General features: G+C 40.6%; 1 protein-coding gene across 1 annotated transcript in view; it reads left to right on the forward strand.

Annotated features, from left to right (window-relative positions):
* The window catches only part of HECW2 (HECT, C2 and WW domain containing E3 ubiquitin protein ligase 2), a 176,348-nt gene that overhangs the window by 110,957 nt on the left and 40,537 nt on the right, over positions 1–24,854 (forward strand). The window contains exons 9-17 of the mRNA XM_056350145.1: positions 293–1,630; positions 2,938–3,033; positions 6,735–6,885; positions 7,257–7,360; positions 10,924–11,048; positions 12,498–12,683; positions 17,527–17,661; positions 20,477–20,579; positions 21,590–21,686. Of these exons, the coding sequence (XP_056206120.1) occupies positions 293–1,630; positions 2,938–3,033; positions 6,735–6,885; positions 7,257–7,360; positions 10,924–11,048; positions 12,498–12,683; positions 17,527–17,661; positions 20,477–20,579; positions 21,590–21,686 (2,335 nt within the window). The remainder of the gene's footprint in view (positions 1–292; positions 1,631–2,937; positions 3,034–6,734; positions 6,886–7,256; positions 7,361–10,923; positions 11,049–12,497; positions 12,684–17,526; positions 17,662–20,476; positions 20,580–21,589; positions 21,687–24,854) is intronic.

The following is a 24,854-nucleotide window of genomic DNA, read 5'->3' on the forward strand; positions in this document are numbered from 1 at the left end:
GCGCTCTGTCTTTTGAAAGCAAAATGAGATTCCTTTAAAGTCATACTTCACACCCCATACATTTTCTTTGTCCTGCAAAATAGTATAGACATACAGAGAAAACTCTGTAATTGCTGTTATAACACTGGAAATGCCTCTATTATTTTAGTTGCATTTTCTTCCTGTAGTTGTCTGAAATAAGCAAACATCTTGCAAGATGTGTATTTTTATATAACCTTTGTGATGCAGACAAAGTAGAATGAACTGTGTGTTGCTACATTGTGCTTGACATTCAGTATTTGTGCCTCTGCAGATGCTTCACCAGAAGCAGTTGGCACTTTGCTGGGAGTTAACTCTGTAAATGGAGACTTGGGGAGCCCCTCCGATGATGAGGACATGCCAACAGGACATCATGATACATCCACAGTGTGTTCCAATGGTCCAGTCCTCGAGGACTCTTCTGGAGAAGCAATCCTGCGACACCCTTTAAGGACTAGTACAACTCTGGAGACAGATCAGGATGACTTGACCTCCGGTGCTTCAAGATCATCGCCTACCAGAGGTCGCCAGGACTCGCTAAATGACTATCTGGATGCAATAGAACACAATAATCATCCCAGACCGGGGACGTCTGCCTGTGGTGAGCGTCCCCACGGAGCCTCTCCAAAACTGAGGAGCAGCTTCCCAACTGACACAAGACTTAGTGCTATGCTTCACATTGACTCAGATGAAGAGGAGCATGAGCTACATCAAGACCTGGGTTTTCCGTCTTCCTTGGAAGATGATGGTGGTTTAGTAATGCTTAATGGTGCTACAAGAAACGTCGAAAGGAATGGTCTAAGTTATTCATCAGATCAGGTAATGCAAGGGCCTGCAGAGAGCGAAAGCGTTTCAGCCTCTGAAGCTCCTTTGCCATCAACTGATGAGCAGCAAGAGGCTCCCCCAGAGCTTCCACCGTCCCAGTTAGCAGGAGGTGAAACCCTGCAGGGTTCTCAAAGCGAAGCAGCAGCAGAGCAGGCTGGCAGCGAGTCCTGTGCTGCTCAGGAGGCAGAGCAGCCCCCTAGCAGTGCGGACGCAGGATCTGCCAGTGCCTCTGCTGGGAGCAGAAGGGGTGTTAGTGAGACGGAATCCATTGATCAGGGGTCTGAACCTTCCCAGATGTCATCAGAAACTGAGCAGAGCGATCCTGCTCGCACGGAAAGCGTCAGTGAGGCTAGTACCCGGCCAGAAGGGGAGAGTGACCTGGAAGGGGCGGACAGCTCTTGCAATGAAAGCGCAACTGTGCGACGTTCCTCAGTTGAAATGCGGTGTTCTTTTGAAAGCGCCAGGTTTCCTGAGACCCCAGCCTTTTCTTCTCAGGAGGAAGAAGAGGGAGCTTGTGCCACCGATGCAGCTAGAACTGAACCAGGTGCTGAAGCACAGGACTCTGCAAGTACTTCTGGCTCTCTACCTGTGGTACAGTTACCTCCAGAGGAAGCACAGGAGGCTGAGGCAGGTGAATTACAAGACCGAGAGGAAGGAGAAGAAATCTGGCAAAGGAGAAGAAGCCTGCAGGCAGCAGCTGCCAACAGCCAGTCTCAGGAGGAAGAACCTGAAGGAGCCCAAGCAGCTTGTGAGGGTGCTACAGCACAGGTTGAAGGAGCTACTGGAGGTAACAACTGCAGGAGGCACTTCCTGAAGTGACCTTTCTGCAACCAGTAAAAATTATTTAAAAACTTAACATCTGAAAATAAAGATCTTCATTTCTCAATTTCATTGTCTTTCAAGACTTTGGGGTTTTGTTCCTTTGAGGTTTATTCCCTTCTTCAAGAGACTCCTGGGGTTTTTGGTTTAACAAAAAATAAAACCTGAAATATCTGAGACATGTTTGTTTTGAAATGGGATATATTTTAGTTCTTGAGAGAGTAGTGAGAAGGAGGATGAAGAGGAGGAAAGAACTCCACAATATTACCCTGCTTGCTAATCAAAATGGTAATGAGAGGGGGACAAAAATCCCCAAACTATGAAATGCAATCTAGAATTTATATTTGGGTCTTTTCTTTTGCATGTTTCTGTATTAGCATTAAAACATAAAAGTAATGAAAAGAAAGGGGGGAAAAAAAGAATTGTTTTTTAGTCATGCTTCGGGTTGTTTTATCTTCCCTTTCCCCATTCCTTATCTATATAGACACATCCTAACACAGCTGGAACCGTGGGAGGAGAGGAATGTGTTACTCAAGTTAACACTAAAACTTTTACCATTTGTAAAATTGTTTTAACAGTTTAGCATTTTGTGTCTCGTTAAAGTCACTGAAAGTAGAAATGTGTCCCTAATGGATTAACTGTTCAATTTCTTCAGGAATTGAAATGGATCTAATCAAGTGGGTTTCTAAATGTGTCTGTTTCATAACATTTCAAAAGTTTTGAGATCTACTCATTTCTTTTTGTAATCAGCTCTTTGATTTGGAAAGAATGATTTGGATATTTATTTCAAATACTGTCAATACTTTATTTTACGGCATTTTCTAGACATTTGGGACTCTCTTTTTATTAGCTGTCAGGTTGCACCATGTTTTGCAGATCAGTGTGGCCACAGCAAGGAAGGCTAGTGGACCTTCACCTCCCACTCTTACAGCAAGGCGTCTGCCGGGGCCAGGTGGAGGTTTGTCCTTGTCCCTTGCTGGGGTATGGCTCAGGCACACACTGTTGTTTCTGTGCCCTGGTTTCTGCTGGTCACAGGTGGATGTGCCACATCCCAATAAGTGACATTTTCCAGACAAAGACTGCAGCACATCCCAGAGAAATCACTTGCCTAGAACTGTAGACCTAACTTGTTTGGCCTAAAAAAAATGAAGACTGTTAGATCTATCCTAAAACGCTAGTCCTCAGAAGGTTTAGCATGTCTCGTTCACTTTCGAGGCAACTCTAGGGCTTCCCCACATCGACTGAAAAAATAATTTGTGGGCGTTTTGCTTCCAGGTTCTCAAGCCAATGGCCATCAGCCCTTGAGGTCGCTGCCTTCGGTACGTCAGGATGTTAGTCGGTACCAGAGAGTGGATGAGGCTCTACCACCAAGTGAGGTTCTTCATACTTTAATTGGGGGCTAAGCTGCCTGGATCTCATTACTGAGATCTCATTACATTTCTTTTTTAAATGTGAGAACTGAAAATGAACAGCTGAGAAGTTCTAAGTGAGGAGCGATGATGGCGAAGTCCAGTGCTGTTTTGTAAAAGGCGTTGTGCTCGGGCTGCGGGCTGCAGGACGGGTTATGATAGTTACACCTGGTGCATGCAGGTGTGCTGAGTGACATTTGCGGAGAAGCAGGAAGGCGCGGTGCTGCTTTTTCCGCATGCAGTGTACATGGGTAGGGAGGGGAAGTGATATGCTGTATGAGACACTTGGAGCAAAAGTCGTCAAGCACTCTGAAACCTCTAAATACTTCTTGTATTGTCATGATTTACAAAGAAATATATAACATCTTTAATCTCTGCAGATTTTGTGAAAGGCGTCTGTGTTTTTCTTGCATTTTTTGAGGTAGTGTGAAGACTTACTGAGTTAAAATAAACCTAGGTATTAAGCAACAGATAGATGAGCCTAAATTGACAGATAAATTCTAATTTCTTTAATGCATATGGAAAATACATTCCTGCCAATTGGTGGACTGATTCACTTGCTTAATCGTGGGGCAGTGAAAATCCATTTAGTATTAGAGAAAGTTAAATGAGCATAGAAGAAAGTTAAATTCAGACACACTGAAGTCTGTGGCAAAGCTCTACTACTTTAAAGGAGTCAGGAGTTCAGCTATTTAGTGTAAAATCAATAGATCCTTATTTCACAGTATGGAATGGGACTGTGCTTGCTCTGTAATTGGAGAGGGTAACTGGGAGGAGCCTGATAGCAGAACACGGGTATAACTGGATGTTGGAAAGCCAGGGTTGTGAGTTGTTTTTGTTCCCTGAGCTTCTGTTATTATCAGTGCATGTAACAAATTTGTCCTGCGTACAGATCCTAAAGTTAACTGCCACCTCAGTAAACCAGTATTACGTTTTACAAAATTGTGCCTGGGAGACACATATCTCAGTTGCATTTTTATCACTTTTCATATTGAAAAAGACAGAGAACATTACGGGAAATACTAGAGAGCAATGTAATAAATGAGAAATGCACAGAGATGGCTTTTATAGTATAGGTTTATTGGTTTATACATAGATTGCTTTTTGTGTTTGAGAAATAAACCATACACTATAATAACTACTTGGGAAAACTGTTGGAATGTTAATGGAAAGGTTTGGCTGTGTGGTATTCTAACATTTGCTGGAAGTTTTACACAGTCATTCATAGGCATGCATATACACATCTCCGCTTTACAACCAAAGCCCAATGCGATCTTTATGTAGATCATTTGCTAATGTGAATAAAATCTTAAGTACTAATTGTTACCTAGATTCAGTTTTTCCCTTCAAAGCTCTGCTTTCAGATACAGAGTTTTAATAATAGTGAAAAAATGGAGAAAACATTTAGAATACGATTTTGAGTTATAAACTGCAATTTCTGTGTAATTTGGATTGTATTCTATTTGTTGTTTCACCAGAATCTGAAACGAAGAAAGAAAACCAGGATTATTTCTTTCAGTTGTGTGTAAGCTAAATTAAAGAATTGAAAATATTTATCTAGTATTTCTGTCTATAATATGCAACATTATGCTCCAGTTCCTACATTCTTGGGGAAAAATCAACAAATAAGCTTGACCACACAACCTTGATGAATTAGCTTGCTGAATTGCAAAATTTAAGTTATTTGTAACATTTGACTAACGGAGGATATCCTTGTCTGTCATTACTTATGTGCAGGTGCTTTACTTTAGAAGCCATTGCCCAAGTGTTTAAACTTGTGTATTTAAAATTGAGTGCAGGGAAAAATGCTTTTATTCTGCAAGACCACATTACAGAAATGGTGACTGTGTGTCAGAATTGGACATATAATCACCGCAAGAAAAACCTCAGCTATTATACAGTGCTTTAGGGTTTGACATTAAGCAAAATAGTAACTTTCAAATGTATTACATTTTCAATAGCAAATGTAGTGATTATGCCAGAAACTTTGCATTGGAGTTTTATTTCTAAACTTGTATATTAAATTTACAGTATAGTACAAAATTTTGAATTTTTCCTCCTGAAATTGCACTTTGTTCCTTAAATGGTTCTCTTTATTCCTATCCTATTTCTTCCTCTGAGCTTACTTTCCTGCATAGCTCTTGTTCATAGTAGAAATACTTTATAAACATTAATAGGCTGGTTTGATTGTCCATCATGACAATAGAATAGTAATTTGCATTGTGGCCAGCTGAAGTACACAGCTGTCATGTGGAGGTGACACCATGAATTTATCTCAAAACCTGCCTTCCCTCCCTCTTTGTGAGTCAGCTGAGGCCCTACAGTTAATGCAGTGAGCCACTTGGCTGCCTCCAAGACTTGACAGAAGCCATAGTGTGCGTACAGTAACAATGCCCGAGGTTTTAAAGCTGTCAGTATTAAATGCTTTACAGTAGAATTTAGTTCTCCTCCTCTGCTGTCAAGACATTTTTATGCCGTCTTTCCTCGCAGAGTGGTGGTCATTTAGGATTGGTTGCTTGCCAATGGGTTTTGAAATGTTGCTGCAGTGACTGATGTTTTCACCTAAACTTGCAATCTAGAAAGTCTCGTCTAGAAGCCTGAGCTCTCAAAGGCAGTTTTTTCAACTGATGTGCTAAATGGTCTGCACTTTTTCTACAGTTGCTAGTGTCCAGGAATCAGGCATGTCTATTCTGTATATAAAATATTTCAGTATTTTATTATTGTTGCATGGACCCTAGCCATGATCAGTGTCTTGGTATCTTGTTCATTTTCTGAGCAGTTGTTAGGCAGATGATGGTGTTTCTGCCCCAAAAAGCTTAAAGGCCTAGGTGTTGTGATGGAACTGGTTTCCACTGAGCACCAAGCCAGTTGTGGTTGGCGAAAGGTTCCAGTGCCTTCATCTCTGCTTTCCTGGCATGTCTCTATGGTCTAGACTGCTAACAGTGTCTGTAGCTTGTGCTGCAAAACCAGTGGACGGCATGGTAGTTACCACTTGCATAAGAAGTTGAATTTTCTATGATAGTTGCATAATTGGCAATTCTGGGGCATGCATTTAATATATGGAGTTTTATTGTTATAATTGCCCATCTTTTCTGGCAGGTCTGCTTGCTTTTAACATAGGTGCATGTAAACAAAGAAACAGCACTGGCACCTATTTTATTGCTGTTAGTTAGCTGGGGAAAAACAGTGACAGGTGTCCAGTATTGTGAGGGTTTGGGTACTTACCCATTGGCCTTTTGCGTTGGAATAAGCCTCACAGATTGGATCTAAATTACTTCAGCCCAAGAGAATTAGTCTAAGTGTCCTGATTATTATTTTTTTTCCTGTGGAACAATTACTGGTTAGCGGGAAATAAGAATAGAGAAAGTAATAGGAATTATTAGATATGGATTCCACAGAATCTTACCGACATTGGGGAATTTGATTTACAAGATAAAATAGGGAAAAGCCATGTCGCTTACCCTTTCAGTAAGAAAGTTCTGTGCTGAAGTCATCCTGTAAAAGAGAAACAGTAACTTGAAATAGATTGTTAGTGACATTATATATATAAATATATATATAATGTCACTAATTGAATAAATATATATATATTAAATACCTCTCTCTAAAGAAATTAATAAACCCCAAGACCTCCGCAGTTCACAGTATTTTATTGCTACTTAGACTGGGAGGCTCGGATTGACAGCCATGGACGGATTTTTTATGTGGACCACGTGAACAGGACAACAACATGGCAGCGACCCACAGCCCCCCCAGCCCCACAGATTCTCCAGAGGTCAAATTCCATACAGCAAATGGAACAGCTGAATCGCCGGTAAGAATTACCAGTGGTGTTTGTGAATTGTGTGCTTGCAAAGCTGCCTTCACTGTTACGAGGCTGAGTATGAAGGCAGGGTCACAGTTGCTACCGCAGCTGACTATATGTATTTATTTTTATGTGGCTGGCCCTTTTAATTAGCATGTGGGCTTCTCGGGCTTTTGTGTTCCACCTGTGCTCATAAGCTATGTAGCTAAAAAAACCCCTTGTGATAATGGTTTTCAGAAATTCAAAAGGAAATTAATGCAGGAGTTAGAGGTCAATGTATATTAACCTACATGGCAGAGAAGATGGGCAAGCTCCCTCAGAGCCAGAATTGGATCATAGTTACCATATACTATATATAAAGTCCAGTTTTCTAACCCTAGGTACCAGAGCATCCGAAGAACAATGACTAACGACAGGCCTGAAGAGCATACAAATGCCGTGGATGGAGCTGGAGAGGAAACTGACTTTCACCATTCTAATGCAGGTTAAAAAATAACCCACCAGCACCAGCCCCCAGCCCCAAAGAAACACTCATGTCATAGATGATTAAATGAGAGTGACATAAGGCAGAACCTAACTTATTCCCCTGAAAGCCTGGGTGAAAATAGAACCATTTGTGTTCATTGCTGTGTAGTTTTTGAAAATTATGGCTCAGCCTGTTCAATACACTGAGGAGACGTATGTGAGACTTGGAGCATTTTTCTGTCAGTACCTGGCTGGGCGAAAATATAGGCCGGACATTTGCAGTGAAAAAGTATAAAATTGTGTGGTCTGAGTTACAAATATTTTGAATCTGCTATTGCATTTTGAAATGGTAGAATATAGGACTAGAAAGGACTTCGGACAGTCATTGGCTTCATCTCTGTGCTGAAGATAGATAGGATGAGCTCTACCTAAACCATACTTGGCAAATTCTGTCTTGTGTTCTTATAACATGTTCTTCAGTTGATGGACGTTCTGTAACTTCTTTAGACAATCTACCCATACTGTTCTTCTTAGTCCTATAATATATATTACTATATTAGAATATATTCTAATAATTCTTATTCTCATATTCTTAAATCCATTACTTCCTACTCTTTCCTCATGGCTTGTGTTTTTAGGTCTCCAGTTATTTTGTTGGCCTTGTCAGGACTGCCTTCAGTTGGTCTGCAGCTCCTGAGGTTTATTTCAGAAAATTAAACAAACCTGTGACTACTGCACTGAAGAGATTGCAGAAATGTCACGTCTTTCATACAACACTCCTTGTACATTCATTGCATAATTACTTTTTTTCTGATAGTTTGACACTAAACACCAATGTTCAGTCTCTGATCTGCTGAAATCGGGTCCAGAACTTTGTGTACTGGTCTCTGGCACAGATGTGTTTTTCATCTGATGTTTGTGCTGTCGATTATCCCTACCCTGCACACAGGTCTTCGCACTTTTCTAACGTGTCACTATGGTTTTGAATCTTGTCCATCCTACTGTCCAAGTACTGCATCATCTTCTAGCTGGACCAAGTTCTGTCCTTCCTATCCAGTCATTAATAGAAATAATGAATAGGACCAGACCTGGACAGATCTCAGTGAAACATCATTTGGTGTGCTCTTTTTGTTTGACATAAATGATAACTGCTCTTCCATACATTTTTGCAAACCATCTGTTTCAGGTAATTTTTCACCAAACATGATTATGAGGGTATCAGGTGGACAGTATTAAAGGCCTCATTAACATCAAAATATGTGGCCTTTACACCACTTTAGTAGAAAATAACTTAGTTCGTTATAATTCATTTTTCAGCAATCCTAGTTATTTGCGTTTCTCTACCTTGATGTATTCTCATTGTATTAACTAGTATGACATTTCATATGTCTGAGAATAGAAAATATGTCAACTCATCTATAGTTTCCTTCATCTTTTTTTTTTACATATTCTTTGGATAAATGGATATAATATGTATGTCTTTTCTTCTGAGAACTCCTTCAGACCTCTGAAATAATGACCAGTGTCTCAGAGATTGCTTTGCCTGGTTTCCTAAGTGTGTTGGAATACACTTCATCAAGCCCAAAGGGTTTGAAAACCCTCTGATTTGCACAGCAGTCTTTAACCTGCTCTTTACCTAAACTAGCCTAAGAAGAAAGTTCTCTTTCTTCCGTTTTTCAGTTGTTCTGGTTGTCTGATTGGTGTTAACTTTTTGACTGAAGACAGAAGGAAAGATACTTTTTTGAATGAGCTCTAAGTATGATTACTAGTTTTTCTTCTGGCTAGGCAGTTCTCTCCATAATCTTCCTACTACTAACTCACTAACACATTTATAAGGTTAATTTGTTACCCATCCAGTCCCTTGCATAGTTGTGTGTTATTATGTGCTTTGGCTTTGTCTCCCGAGGTTTTTGATATTCTCTTATAATACTCTTTCCTAAATTAATCTGATACCCAAGCAATGGCACCCTTTCTTTGGTTTCAAGTCATTGCAGAACCTGTGATTTAGCCAAGTGCTCTCTTCGGATATTTTTTTTCTCCTTGCTGCTGCCATAGCCTTTTCTCCCTTTGTGCATGTGCAGCTAGATGGTTTGTTGTGCTGTAAACAAGCCAGTTTAAAGCAAATTCAGGCTAAACACTAATCGGCAAGTTCGGCTGAACAGGCTTTTTGTCAATCAAATTCATGCACGTCAGAACTGGAAGAACCCCCGCACCTGGTGACACATTCTGGTTTCCGGATTACCCAGCCTGTGACAGTGGGCCTATCTGCAGCATGTCACAGCATCTCCCAGGGCGTGAGAAGTGGCTGGGGTACACCCCGGTTTGGTGCCAGTACAGAGCTGACATGCAGCTGCTGTGCATGCCTGGGAGAAACTCCCACCCCAAGCACTCAGGCGGAGCTTCAGGGCATTCTGTGCTACACAGTCACTCCAGAGACAGGCCTCGAGGGGAAGGGCTCGCCGTCTGCTCTTTAAGTGTCTCTAAAAATCCTCTGGTCATCTACGCATCTTGTCCTTATTACCTTCCCATTTTCCAGTTTCCTTTAACACCTAGAGTGAACGTCTTTATTTTCCCCATTCCTTTATTCCGTAATATTTACCCGTCCATATTTGGAATTCTACTCTTTGTCCTTTTCCTTCTCTTTTTTAATTTCTTCTTACTTTTCCCTCAGTTTAGAGTCTGATTCACAGCCTCTCTTCTCCTTTCTCTGCCTGTGGCTTATGCTCTTTTATATCCACGGTAGCTGTGTTCTAGGTGATTAATGTTCATTTGATGGGCAGCTGTGCGAATACAGTGGTATGTAAAAGAAACTGTGAAATGTGGAAGATAGCATACATTTTAGAGTCAAATCAGTGCAGACCCAATCTGAATTTGCAATTTTTATTTATGTTAAAATATGCATCCAGTTGTTGTCCTGTTGATTTTCAAAGGTAATTGAACTCTTAACATCTTAAGAAATACCACTCATAATATATTTCACTTCCTGGTACTGGTGAAAAATCAGTGCCCTTGTGCAGTTGCTAGGAGAACCACCAAATGTTTACTGAAAGTTGAAACTTGAAAGGAAAAGGTTGCCGAGAAAGTACCTTACATAAGTTGCTTAAATATCAGGATTGGGGCTGTGTTAACGGCAGTGATTTATTGGCTTTTTTCCTAAAGGAGGAATGAAACATTTTTAAGTGGGCAATGACTTTTATATCCATTAGTTAGCATTTAAAAAATAACTTAGCGCATACAGCTACAGTATAGTAATGTAGGCTGGCTGCAGGGACCTTCTTGCATCTTACACCCAAGCACATGTTTGGTAACCCAAATAATTGGCTGGGTTTTTTTCTCTTTAATGATTGTTCACCAAAGGCAACAAGTAAAAGTTACTGAACTAAGACTGTGGTATTTTCAGGGACTTCAGTTCTGTGTTAGAAGACATTCAGGTACACTTACTTGGAGAATACTTAATAAATCTGAAATAGTTGTATACCTCGTGCTTTTCTTGCTTGTGTGATTCAAATGAATATAGTTGTTTGCAGTGGTGTTTTGGTAATGATTATTACTGGAAGTCTTTGTTGTTCACTTTGCTGTTAGATTTTCGAAGAGAGAACGTGCTGCCTCACTCTACCTCCAGATCCAGACTTACTTTATTGCTCCAGTCTCCCCCTGTGAAATTCCTTATCAGCCCAGAGTTCTTTACAGTGCTGCATTCTAACCCTGTAAGTATAGTGTCTACAGCTGAAAGACTTTCATAAATGTGTGCTTATAAATATAGTTGTCTTGTGTACAAAGACAATGCTCAGCGTTTGATGCTAAGATATTGGTAGTATCTAGGGAGGCTGGATAAATTCAAACGCTCGTCATTCTTTGCAGTTGGGCTATTAGAGGCATCCTAGTTGGTATTATAGCTTCCATGGTTTTTACTTTTCACTCAATTCATCTTTATTATGTCACAACTCAGTTGCTTATCGAAGCAATAGCTTTCTTACTGTGCTTTGCAGAGGGTTAGAGACAATTCTAAGAATGAAAATGATGCTTATTTTTTAAGATCACTTTGCTGTATATGGATGATTTGTTTCCCCCGGGTGGCCTGGTTTATATCAGAACATGTTAGATCTCACCCTGAACACAAAAGCATCTTAATATATGTTTTCCTTTTCTGTTTTGCCTGTTCTTCAGTTCTTCTTATATCTTTTTTTTTTTCAATTTTTTTTTCCTTTGTGTAATGGGAAGTGTAGTGTAAACAGAAGTAACAGAATTAATAATTTATTGTCTGCAAGCACACTTGTTAATGATTCAGGGTGTTTTTTTTAATTCCTGGTCAGTGTTAGTTTGGGTTTGGTATAATACGTATGCTTGTCTGTACCTGAATAATTCTGCTTAGCTTGCATAGCTTTATCTTGAATATATGAAGTAGGACAGAGGTAGAAAAGACCTCTGGCCAAGGGCTGGAAGTGCAGGGGCACAGAGTGATGTAGGTGACGGCGCAGTGCAGTAGGAGGGCCTATGTCTTCGCTTCGGTCTCTTGCTCATCCTGAGAGAAAGACCTGGTTTCTGCTTGGCTGGGTTTTTTATCAAGGGAACAGCATTAACTGTTTATTTTACCCCTTCTATTTAAAGTTTTTCCTGTTTCCTAGGGCTCTCGTTTTACTCTCTTAGTTTAATTTTATTACGTAAACTCCACGTGGACATGCAGTGATAGGGTATTTTTGAAAAATCAATAGCTGGAAACAATATTTATGTAGATTTCTACAAGCTTATGTATTCCTGCCCTGCAGAAAACTTAACAGCTTTATTGCTGTATTCAACTCATTATTCCAGATATCAGAACATATCTATGAAATTTCCACTTTTAAAGTAATTTTAATGCTATAGGATTCTTCAAAGTTCCAGGGACAAGTGTGGTAAATAGAATCTGTAATATATTTCACACTTTTGTGAAGTGAGTCAATTATGAAATTTTGTATATATCAAGCAAAATAAGAAACATCAAACATCCCAAAGCCCCAGGAAAAGTGCCATGGTTTTTCATATTGTTGTGGCTTAGTTGGAGATAATTTTTAAGGTTTTATAGATGATTAGGTAATTTATTTACAGTGGAAATGTTGTCTTTTGTACTAAGGAGAAATTTTGTCTTCTAAAAGTATTTCCTGCTATTTATTTTTCAGAGTGCCTACCGCATGTTTACAAATAACACGTGTTTGAAGCACATGATCACCAAAGTCCGGCGGGACACCCACCATTTTGAGCGCTACCAGCATAATCGTGACTTGGTGGGCTTCCTCAACATGTTTGCTAACAAACAGCTGGAGCTGCCAAGAGGTTGGGAAATGAAACACGACCATCAGGGCAAGGTAACTGTAATGCACACACGTCTCTGTTCAGTGCCTGATCTTGGATGTTGTGATGTCAGGACTTGGTTGCTCTTAACAAGAATCTAAGTACGCGTAGTTCTCCAGATGTAAAAGGTGTGCATCCTTGTCTCCTGCCTGTGCCAAAAGGAGACTGGAATTTCTTGTCTGTGCTGACAAAACATTATATGCAAAGGAGAAGGAGACTGAAAAGTGGGTATTAATCATTGCAAGGAAAATTGCTAGAAAATCTGTAACCTTTTTACAATAAGTTGTTTAGATTCCCTTGGATGTTTAAAACTTCTTTTGCAAAGACTTACCTACTGTGTAAATACAGGTATCTCAGTGAAGTCTTTGGAGTTTTGCCTGTGTACTCGTAAGATAATTTAGATGTAACATTACTTTATTTTCTACTGAATTTTATTTAATTATTGTTGAACCATTTGTATTAGTTTTTTTATTGTTTAACTGTCAAGCTTTTCCTTAGGACGTTTTTTTTTCCCTTCATCAGTCTCAAAGTCTTGAGTGGGATTCATTAGTGTGCATTATTTACACGGGGTTTTTTTAATAGCTAAACATATTTCTAGGTGAGTCCTCTACCCAAAATCTAAGTAGATCCAGTGTTCATCAGTTCCTGAGATAAAATGGATGCACTTAAGACTGGAATAGCTTTGGGGGTGATCACTCTATTGGTTATATAGTGGTTAACAGGAAAGAAATTTTGTATAGGAAGTTTCATTAATGGGGATATTGAAGAGTTGTCAGTCTTAGTGTCTTTCAAAACAGGTAGTGCTTTTCAATTTCTAATAAAATATTTTAAAATCAAAGAACAGACATTTGTATGTATAATTAGGTCTATAACCATATTAAGCTTCTCAGTTCTTACCTTTATCTGTCTTGGTGCAGTTAGCTGTGCATGTCCATATAACTAATGATCTCGATGCTTGAAAAGATTACAGGCAGATTCACAACTGAAGGGTAGAAAAAGTGCTTGAGGGTGGTTTTCTTCTTGGGTTTATTAACTCTGGAAAGCACTGGTTTTTTTCATTAGCAGCACAGTTAGGCATGTGCAATTATACCAACATTGTTCTTTGCCTCCCTCACGCTTTTCTTTTTATAGTCATTCTTTTTCTGTTCAGTTCTTCAGAGGCTGGTTTTCTCCTGAAGAATAGAGCAGTTTTCAATTGACTCTAATAGATTCTCCATAGAGAGAATTAGACCTTTGGATTTCTGCTGTGGTATTTGGTAACAGTGGTGCTGCCACAACATTAATCAACAAGGGGAAGCACTGAATAAACCCCCACTGGGATTTCTTCACTTTGAATTAGGCTCAGTATTGTTCATTTTCATTAAGTGAATTGCCTTTATCACAAGTAGCACTTGTGGCCGGTAGAAAAGCATATTCAGCACTCGAGAGAGATGATGGCCGGTACATGGGGAGAGCAGTGCTTGATGAGACCAAACTGAAACTGGTCCTGCCTTTATAAAAGCATAAAGCCAAAGAGAAGTAAGTAGAAATCAGCCATGCCACAATATGTAATTATACTTCCTTTCCCTGGCTACTCTTCCATGCTGAGATGAGGTTTTCCTTTATTTTTCTAAGTATATCGTAGTGAGAGGCTTGATGCTCTTGCTCACAAAGGCACAGTGATTGTTCTGACCCTTATGGAGGGCTGAGTACTAGAGTTTTTACTCCCCAATGGCAGTGTGGTCCTGGTTGCTTGTCCTCTTTGCGGGCTGTCTTCCAAGGTCAGGTGGGGACTGCCTGCCTCGGAACTCTCTTCAAAGCTGCACAGCAAAGCCCAGTTGCCCACTCCTCTCTGTGTCCCCTACAGAAGATAAAATACGTTTGGCATGCAAAGGTCTGGCATAACTTGGATGTAGTTTCTGATTGGCATTACAGGTGGACCTTCATTGGTCACTGACCACAGGGAAGCAGAAGACCATTGGAGAAGGTGGTAGCAGGAGGCGTTGTATAGGCTAGACAGGTCCCTGAGCAGAACTCAGGCCAGTAACTTTGGAATTCTGCATTGCCACGTACATATGTATACACACATGTGTTGTACAGATCGGCGCCCTGGTGCATTTGTGCTGTACGTGTAAGCACGTGTGCATATTTTAAAGCCAGATGCAACTGTATACGCTTTTTAAATAGATCTCCACAAGATGTGCCAATACGTAATAAGTTCTTGTAGGTCACTTCTGGTTTTTCTTTCTACGGTGAAAGAATACATTGTAATTGATTATTAACGTCTTCAATGGGAAGAAAAGCTATTTTAGCAGGTTTCATAGACTTTAATTGGAAAGATAACGTGGGCAACTATCCATGTTTAATGGGCTAAATGTAGTTTTGGCACTACCCATCTTAAGTCAGTCTCTTCAAGCATCACAGATTTATGGATTACAGCTAGACAGGAGTTATGAGAGGAATTTTTTTGAAAGCAGACTGTGAGCCACGCTTTTGCCAATATCCAGATTAGTCCAAAGCCTTGAAGCTCCAATGATTATCTTCACCTTCAAAGTAGTAATTTATGCCTTATTTTAAAGTAGTCTGCTACTAGCTGGCATATAAACATTCATATTTAGTAAGACATGATTGTCTTAACTTAATGTTTAAACTGAGTTGTTTATTTAAATGTGATGCTAAGGAACACTGCATGCAATATTAGATTGCTGCATTAACTCAAGAACTGTGTAGTGTCACTCTAGGTAGTACTTTCTCCTACATTGGATCAATACTTTTTTTTAAAGTGATTTTACATTTGACTTAATGAAAACAACTTTTGTTTTAATGAAAGCACTTCACACCTTATAAATGCATATAGACCAGACTAGATAAAATAGTAGATAGAGGGACATTAAAAACAACTAAAACCAAACCTATACCAACCACTTGCTGGTAAATGAAATAAACCTATCAATTAGGATCGGCGTTTTCAGAAAGACTGGATATGTTCCAGTGACCTCTTGCAGTCATTTTGCAGGCCCCAAACCGAAATTGCAAAATGGTTTGCATTCTGCTTTCCCACTGGTTTCACATTCTCTAATCTCTGTGCTTGCACTGCAGGTGATGTTATTTGTCAGGATGAACAAGTCCTGCATCAGGCTCAAATGCTGCACCTAAAATTGCATTTACTGAATACACTTTATAGTTTTTGAACCATGGAGCAGTCGTTCTGCATGCATATCTGTAACTATGTCAGATGATCAAAACAGAGTTCTTACTTTTCAGGTAATGTGATTCCTTGCCTGTAGGCACAGGTTGCAGGATAGGCAATTGCTGTTTGGGCTGCAGGAGGCTTCCTGCCCTCTTCTGGAGTGTTCCTAAGGTTTTGCAGTTCTGGTGTCCCTCCGTAGGCTTCTCCTTCCTTGGGAAATGGAAGTATGGACATTTTCTCCAACGACAATTGGCATTTAGTTGCTGTATAGCATGACAAGCTGGTTTGTCTACCTACCTTCATCATAGCAGATGGAAGAATTTCATTTTCTCTAGTCTGGCTATACCAAGCAATTTGAAACAGTGATTTCAAGAACACTGCAAGCTGGTGTCACTGCCAAAAGAGCCAGTTCTGCTCTCCTCTCAGCCTTGGTGGGCTGATGGAGATTAGAGGAACCAGCAGGGAGAGGGACAGAAAGAGTCAATTTAGGCAGGACCAGCCGCCCAGCAAGGTTCACTGCATGGCTGCACAAACACTGGTGCCAGCACAGGGCAGGAAAGGCGCACAAGGGATGGAACAAGTGGTCAGGATGGGGGAAGATGAGAATGTTTCTCTTGCTGACACTGCAGGACTGAATTGTTGATGAAACTGTGGTTGAAGGACCTCACCAAACCCAGAAATGGCTCCTGCAGTCCCCGACCACCACCCAGCTGGTCCAGATTCTTTGATTCCTCAAACCAGATGTCACTTTCCTGTAACTCTCCAGCTCAAAACCCTGTTGTTGGTTTGGGGTTTTTTTGCCACTTCCACATGTTTCCAGCATTGTGACTGAAAAAAGCAAAGCATGTTGAAATAGAACAGCGCTGGTTTCCAAGTGCAGCCCTAATGCTGCAAAAAGTTTAAATTTCAGCGCTTGGAAAAAGTTCAAGTTTCAGAGCTTAGAAATCTTTCAGGTTCAGATTGGATGGAATTGTAGGAGGTTTTCGCTTTCCAGGATACACGCTTCTGTGACCTTGCTTTGAGCAATTGGCTGGCTGGCCAATATATAGTAGCTCTCACCAGTTGCCTTGTTTAAATGGTTTTGTTGCCATCATCTTTATGTCCCTAACTGACCTGTTTGTTTGTTTGTTTTTCTTTAAGAGGTTAGCAAACTTAGAATAGTTCCATCAGGAGGATGGCAAAAATGCCTGTTGGCCTGTAATCGTGGTTCATCACAGGATGCAGTCACACTTGGTGTATATACACCCAGTTGTGTTCATAAATACATGGTAAATATTTCACAGAAGGGAATGGTTTTGCCACTTCATGTCATCTTTTTAGATGCTTAGAAGGAAATGGAAGGGAGAATACATACCAGGATTACTTTCATTAAACATTTAAGTCTTCTCTTCTTGATGATCTTATGTAATAAAGCTTCCTGCTTCTGATGCTTGTCGGATGAGAATTTCAAAGGACTTTATAGACATGAATGAAGTAACACATTAAAGAATTCATCCTTTAGGTGAGATGGAAAACTGTTATCCCTCTTCTGCTGAGGAGAAATGCAAGCCACAGTAATGTGAGGAAGATTTTCGAAGGCCTCACATCAACGAATAAAACCTAGTTCCTGAATAGACATTAACCTTGGACATACTAAAAAAAAAAAAAAAGTCCCGGCTATAAATTCTTTCTCCTTTCTCCTTCTCTAGGCTTTCTTTGTTGACCACAATTCCCGCACTACCACGTTCATTGATCCCCGGCTTCCCTTGCAGAGTAGCAGGCCCACTAGTGCGTTAGTCCATCGGCAGCACTTGACTAGACAACGCAGCCACAGTGCTGGTGAGGTAAGTTGGAGCTGCCCCTCCTCTTAAAAAATCCGGGTTTTTAGGATCATCCTCCTTCACATTGTTCTGTTCACAGTTCCATGTTCCAAAGAGCGTGATTCTCCTGTAAGTGTATGGTACTCATCCACAAAGATATATTATTTGTTAGCCATTGTTGCTTTTGAAATGTGTGATTTCAGAGGAAGAATATCAGTTTCTCTTACATCCCATTCGCAGTAACCCCGTTTAACCACAGGAGAGCAAACTGGTGCTGACTACCAGTGTCTGTCCTGTCTTTTGCTGTCAAAATACGGCGTCTGCTGAGTATGGTGATATAGCTCTGCACGTCGGGGGAGGGGGGGGAAGTGCCTATCGTTAGATACAGCTAGATGTGCAACTTTCTGAGTAACTATAAAAAAATCTTATCACATAGAGTCTTCTCAGACTGTTATATGCATTTCACGTCTGCTTTCTAAACATTAATACATGGAAACCACTATTTTGTTGATATTTCCCTGCGGACCATTTTCACCAACAGTCTCCATATAACTTCTTTTTACTCGTGAGCAAGTGTACATACAAGGGCTTAGACTTCTGCCGTGTTTCATTAGCCTCCATACTGTTGGCTCTAAGTTGTCCTTTCGGGAGAGGGCTATTCCATGCCAGGAGTTAAAGATAATGCAGTTCAGAGTGGCAAGAGAAATGCTCTGATTCATCCTTTTTATAGCTCAGTCTTGTGGCAGATGAAGTTCTGCCAGAGGTCTGTCTCGGAGCAGGCACGGCTCTTCTCTGCCACTTCTCTAACAGGGTTTCTGCTGAGCTGCGGTGTGTGAGTGCGTACCACTGCCTGCGTGTCGTGTCACATCCTGCGTGTCCTGTGTGAACATGGTTTAGTCACCCACAATACTTTCCACCCCCCATCCTCAATGTAAGATGTATTTTACAAGTGGTTTTAAATAGCATTTTCTGTCAATTTGGTGATGTGATCTAGGCAGTGATGTCTTACAGCAGGTAAGGAATAGAAGTGTCTTCATATAGCTACTTAGATCTTCAATAGGGTAAAGCAAGTATTTCTGTTGTGATTTTGTGATTGATTTATAACAGAGCAAAAAGAATATTTTTTTTGTTAACGTCACCAAACAGTCACTGAAATTACCTTTTCTTAAGCAGTGTTTAGAAGCTCTGCATTTAAAACAGAGAGATTCATGTCAGTCTTGCTGGTGAAGTTGTCAAAAGCTGCAAAATAAGCGTAGTTTATCCTACGGGAAGTCATCGTGTATATTACATACACACAGTGCTGACTGCCTGTCAGAACTTCTCATTCCATCTAGATATGTGAAGTTCCTTAAAGTACATGTAATTTTAGAATTATTTCCTTGGTATTGTTACAGTTGTAACTTGAATTCAACAGAAGTATAATTCCAGATAGGAATCTCTCAAACATCACAATTCAATACAGTATTCTTATTCTGGGATTAATGATGTAAGGATTTTCATTTATGTGCATATGTACGAATCTGAACACCACTTTTTCTTCTGTGCTTACAACTCGAGTATTGCATATTTGCAGCTGTTTTTCCTATTTTTAAACCATTGCATCAAGGAAGTATATGTTATTGCAAAAAACCGAATACTTAATGAAAAAAATTCTCAGAATACTTTCTTTGGATTTGCCTAGCCACGAACTTTGATGTTTTGAAGCCACTGACCCGTTTTTTACAGGGAGATACTCTAAAGAAAACATCAACCAGTGTCAGGAATGCCTTTTTAGCTAAAGCTGAAGAGCAGCATGAAGCTGGAGCTAATAATAATGGCATTCCTTTTCCAGCACAGTGCCTACAGGAAATAATCTTTCATTTTTCTGAGAGAGTGTTATCAGAGAGAGCACAAAGATCACGGGAGATACCTCAGGACTTTTGCTGCTTCATGATTTCAGAGACTGGATTGAAAAACAACCTTTATAATGATTTGATCTTTTGCAGTAGATGTTTTAGAGGTCTTTGAGGCTTGGAAGTGTAGCTCAAATGCTAACCATTAAATGTAGGTAGAGGAACTGAGAAGTAAACATAAAGGTCCAGCAGGATGAAAAAGAGGTTGAACAAAATGTTTTGTGTAGATGAAATACAAAATACTGACCTTGTAGAATTGACTGAAGCCTCAGCATACAGGAAACTGGAGAAGCTGCCCTGACATCACAAATGCTGCCAGGAAAAACTTTACATTGTGGTTTTACCCTAAAAAATGTTCATATGCAACATGTTTTAATACCAGAAGATGAACACAAAAAAATCAGAACAGTTTTACTGAATGATGGTAGGAAATCTTTTTTTACCATTCTTGGACTCGTTTGCCTTGCCTGAATGTGACCTTGCTTTTTTAGCCTCCTGCTCCAGCCACAAATTTGTTTCCAGTTCAAATTTAGGGAAACTCCATTCATTTACAGAGGTGATAGAGGTGCTAATGAAGGAGCAGAATTTGATTTTCAGAATCTTTGATATGGATAAAGATGTCTGGAGTACAAAAGACCTTTTGAAGGAGTCCCAGTTTGCATTTTTTTGTCCCTTTTCAGAATGGGACTATTATATTAAAATAGCAATAAACTTTGATCAGGTTTGATTCTTCGTATTAATAGGCATAGTAGACTAAATAATGCTTTACTAATAACTGTCATACAACACAGCTGATTCCTGCCGCAGTGGTTACTGGGGATAGCGATCAAGCAAAGCATTTATGTACGTGCTTTTTTTTTTTTAAGCCACGCGAGTTCTCACTTTTATGTACCCGAGTACATGGGCTGACGCAGAGACACTCATTGTGGTTACTTGCACGTTTTCAGGTCGGAGAGGACTCCCGTCATTCAGGACCACCGGTTTTGCCGAGACCATCTAGCACATTCAATACTGTCAGCAGAGCGCAGTACCAGGATGTGGTTCCAGTGGGTACGTCAGCTCTGGGCCTCTGCAGAGCGGTGCTGCCTGCCGCCGCGGCCGCTGGGCGCTGCTGGGTTCTTCCTTTGTTGGGGCGGGGTGGAAGTCACCGATGGTCATGATTGCTGCGTTTCCCCCTTGGTCAGTTGCAACCTGCAGGACTGATACCGAAGTGTCTGTGCGGCACCAAAGAACCGGTGTAGCGCTTCCGCCTCCCTGGCTCGCTCACTGTCCGCAGCGACAGGAGGAGGTGAAGCCAGCGAGCTAAGCTGTGTCCTCACTGGTCGGACTCCATGTATTCCCAGTGATTTTTGTGCAACGTCTAAGCATCTATTTTGGCAGGGTTCCAGAAAGTGTTAATCAGCTTGGAATTAGTCATTAGCTTAACTTCTGTTCTCAGTTACATACACACAAAGTTAGTGGCTTCTGTGCCACTGAGAACAGAATTTAGCTTATTGAATCTAACAGCTGTCACATTGTGCTAGATCAAGATAAATTAATCCGATTGACTATAACTGGCTCTTTGTACTGTGGCATGTTTACTTGAAAATCTCTGCTAATTTAAACCCTTCCCTTGCCATGGACATGGTGTGAATACACTGCACGCTCAGCAATTAGTGAGGATTTGATATGGGTGTTTCCAATGGCTGTTTAATGTTTGAGAATGGATTTCAGTGCAGGGAAAACCAAGGTCCTTGCAGTTTTGTTCTAGTGATGAATATTCTAGTTTGACCTTGGCTGAGTGTGACTGATAAAATATAATAGAAATTGCTAGCAGAATTAGAGCTGTTTACAGTGGGAAGGACATGTCAGAATGCGATTTGGTTCATAATCAAGAAGTGTTTTCCCTAAATGACAGTAGAATCAGTAGCCTTACCTGAAAAAGTATTAACACGATACTGCTAAACTTAAAACAGTGAAGATGAAGTCTGCTGTCATTATTGTTCAGAAGTCAGAAGGAATGCAGTCCTGTCTTTCAGTGTTTCCTTGTTTCAGCATGATGTTTTTGTTGACATTTTCAGCTTACAATGACAAGATTGTTGCATTTTTGCGGCAGCCCAATATCTTTGAAATTTTACAAGAGCGTCAACCAGATCTTACCAGGAACCATTCACTCAGGTAATAAAATTAGTGAAGTTTGTTATTCCCTTTTCAATATAAAATGCTAATCAGAATTAGTTTCTTTTGTTAATTTTAGTAGTGGAACGTAGCGGATTTTCGACTTCTGGCCTGTTCAAACATATTCATAGAGCTGTGGGAAATAGTTCTCTACTGTATTTCTGCGTAACTCCCTGAAATAAGCTTTAGGAGAGCAGAGGTAATGTGTTATTAGCAAATAAAGGTACCTAAACAACTGGCAGAGGAGATTTGCTGATGTCTTCAGAATGTGCCAAGACAGCTGGATGGCAGGGCAGATGTGCCCATTCATTTGGGCATATGTACAGCTGGGAGCACGAGGCAGAATGGCATTTGCTTTTGTCCTTATCTTCTCAGTGCGCATTTACAGAAAGGCTAATGGCCTTGGAGGTAATCTTACATCAATCAGAATTTTTAGTGTTTCTCCAAAATTTACAAAATGGGTATCTGCTGGTTTTTGCATAGTCTAACTAGATCTGCTGAAGGATGTCTTCGGTTGTTGTATGGTTGTTGTAACTCCCTTGTATGCTTAGGCTAGGAATCATAAAAAGTGAAATTCAGAAAGTGGCAAGATCCCTCTTAGAGTGTATTCTGCACAAAGACACTTTAGATCAGGCACTTGAGTGTAAAAGATGCAATAAGTAACAACTTGGGTATTCGTTGGCTCAAATGACTCTATCTGTTCCTCCTTGGACACTAAACTTAAAAAATGCTGGCTTGATGGTTGCAGACTGGCCTGTGCAGACAGCTGCCAGTGCAGTGCTTCGTGTTCCAGACGCCTATCCACACTGGTTGGCATAGCAGCCAGCACTGTTTTTCATTTTTTTCCTGTTCTCATACTGTTACTTATTGATCCCTTTTCCTCCATGTCCTGCAAGTTTCTGAAATTCAGCAAGCTACCCTGTTTTGCAGTTTCCCAAAGCAATGTGTTCTAACAAGTTTTGTGACGAGGCTTCTATGTTAAAATATGTTTTCCCTCCAAATAAGTCCTGGCTGACAAACCTGAAATTACGTACTTGCAGAATACGTGTTCTCTAGAAAATACAGAGGAAAAAGGAGGAAAATAAAAACCTACTGTTCTCAGCTTGTCACAACAGTTCCGATGTTGCACCCGTATCACTACAAGCAAGTTTGTCCCACCAGGCTTGGTTTGAAATGTGAGCAAATGAATCTGTTGGGAAATAGTATAACAGTTTCTGTTTATTAGTAGTTTTATTATTTCTTTCTCCTTTCCCCAGGTGCTTGGCTTCCTCTACTCTGATAGCAATCAGTGTGTCATTTTCTTCTTGTTAGTTGTGGGTTTCTGATAGAGTTCAGACTGTGCAAAAGACGCCGGTATTATCAGATTCAGCTTCTTGTAGAACCTTGCTTCCTGATTAGAGAACCATGATTTGCCACAAGCTGAGCCCTTCTCAAGAAAAGATGGGTTTCAGAATAACAGTGGAAGATCAAAGGATAAAAGATACTGGTTTCTGTAACTCCTCATTTACTTGAGGCTGTATGTCCTGTGTGCTTGCTTCATAAGTAGGCTGAATATGTATGTCTCACTTACCTGCTTTAGTAGAAAGATTGAGGGCTGTAATGGACATTGTCAGATTGGTCAGAGAAGCCATTCTGTTAAGCCGAAGGGTTCCATTCTAGTCTTAGTCTTTGGGGTTAGTATACCTAAGATAAAGTATCTTCCATTATTCCTCTCCTATATTCTTCTAGAGCTGATGCTTCAGTAACGTTTCTTGTATTTTTTGGAAAGATCCTAGTTTCATTTGTCTAAGTTAGTCTTTTAAGACCCTGATTTAGCAAGTTATTGGAATCCATGTCTATTTGACACATTGCGAGACCAGGCAACTTCACTGACATTGCTGTAACACTTGATGAATTGAGACCGAAGTGAAATCCCACACTGTGATTTCTTTGTGTCTTTTTTGTGTGTGTGTGTGTGTGTAGTGATTAATGCAACTGTCTGTAATCTGTTTCTGTAAGGACCTCAGTACAATCCAAGTAGAATGCTGATGCTGTTGGTTTTTTTATTATTATCATAATCATTATTGCTACATAGGTGAGGAGGAAAACCAGTATTTGGCCAGTGGAAGAGAACAGAGATCATTTGAACAGATCTCTTATATTTTCTGTCTAAAATAATTTATCATTCCTAAAAAGAATGAAGAGACATGATAAAAAGTTGAGAGCTTATTAAAATGTACAATGAAGGTATACTACAGGTAGGAAAATGGTGTTCAGAGGCTTTACGGTGGAGCGAGAACACTGTACTTACCGTACTGTTATTAAGCACGTAGCCAGGATCAAATCTCATTGCAAGCCACCACAGATAAACCTGAGGCTGTTAAATGATGTCAAAGACTTCAGGCAAAGGCACCTATTATGCATCAAACATAAGTTATATCTTAACAGAAGGTAAAAGGTATGTATTTGAAAAAATATCGCTGAAATCACAGCTTTCACTGGTAAGCCCAAGAAGTCATGGACTGCATTCATTTGGAGGGCTGCATACGTTAGTTAACCCAGAAAACCTCCTGCTGGTTCCTGGTGTTGCTGCCAACAAAATGCTAAGATATCTTTTGTAATTCACCATTCATTTTCTCAAACCTTGCCTATTGGGCAGTGGTGTAAATCAGGGCAGGCTCTGGAGTGTCCAGACATCCCTGCCCTGGGACTGCGGGGCCGCGTGCGCCGGCCTGGGCTCCGCGCTGGGTTGGTGGGACCACGGGGCTCCCAGGCTGAGCTGGAGTCTTCGCTGGCCACAGCCTCAGCGTTGGGAAAACAGGTGCTTGACCTTCAGTACTTCTCTTCATAGAGAAGCAGTGAATTACACACTGCTGCTGCCACCACAGCTGCCACCCTGGCGAGCAGGGCCTTGCGGGACAGCCTCATGGTGACAAACTCGCCCCTGATTCTGCTGTAACCACAGTGCACGTTACCGGGGAATGTGTGGGGGGGTCCACTGTTGGAGAAGTCTTTATGCACCGTGATTTTAGAGGCAGGTGGCAAGAAATTAGGTTTGATCCTTTTGTTGAATCTGCTGTGCATGAAACGATGTGTTCCAGGAATTCATATTGGAGCGTAAGCGGTGTGCAGCTGCCAGCAGCCTTCTTGCAGCACTGATCGCGTCTGACCTTCTTGTCACTGTTAGCC

This window comes from Falco biarmicus, chromosome 8 (assembly GCF_023638135.1).
Source record: "Falco biarmicus isolate bFalBia1 chromosome 8, bFalBia1.pri, whole genome shotgun sequence".
Lineage (NCBI taxonomy): Eukaryota > Metazoa > Chordata > Aves > Falconiformes > Falconidae > Falco > Falco biarmicus.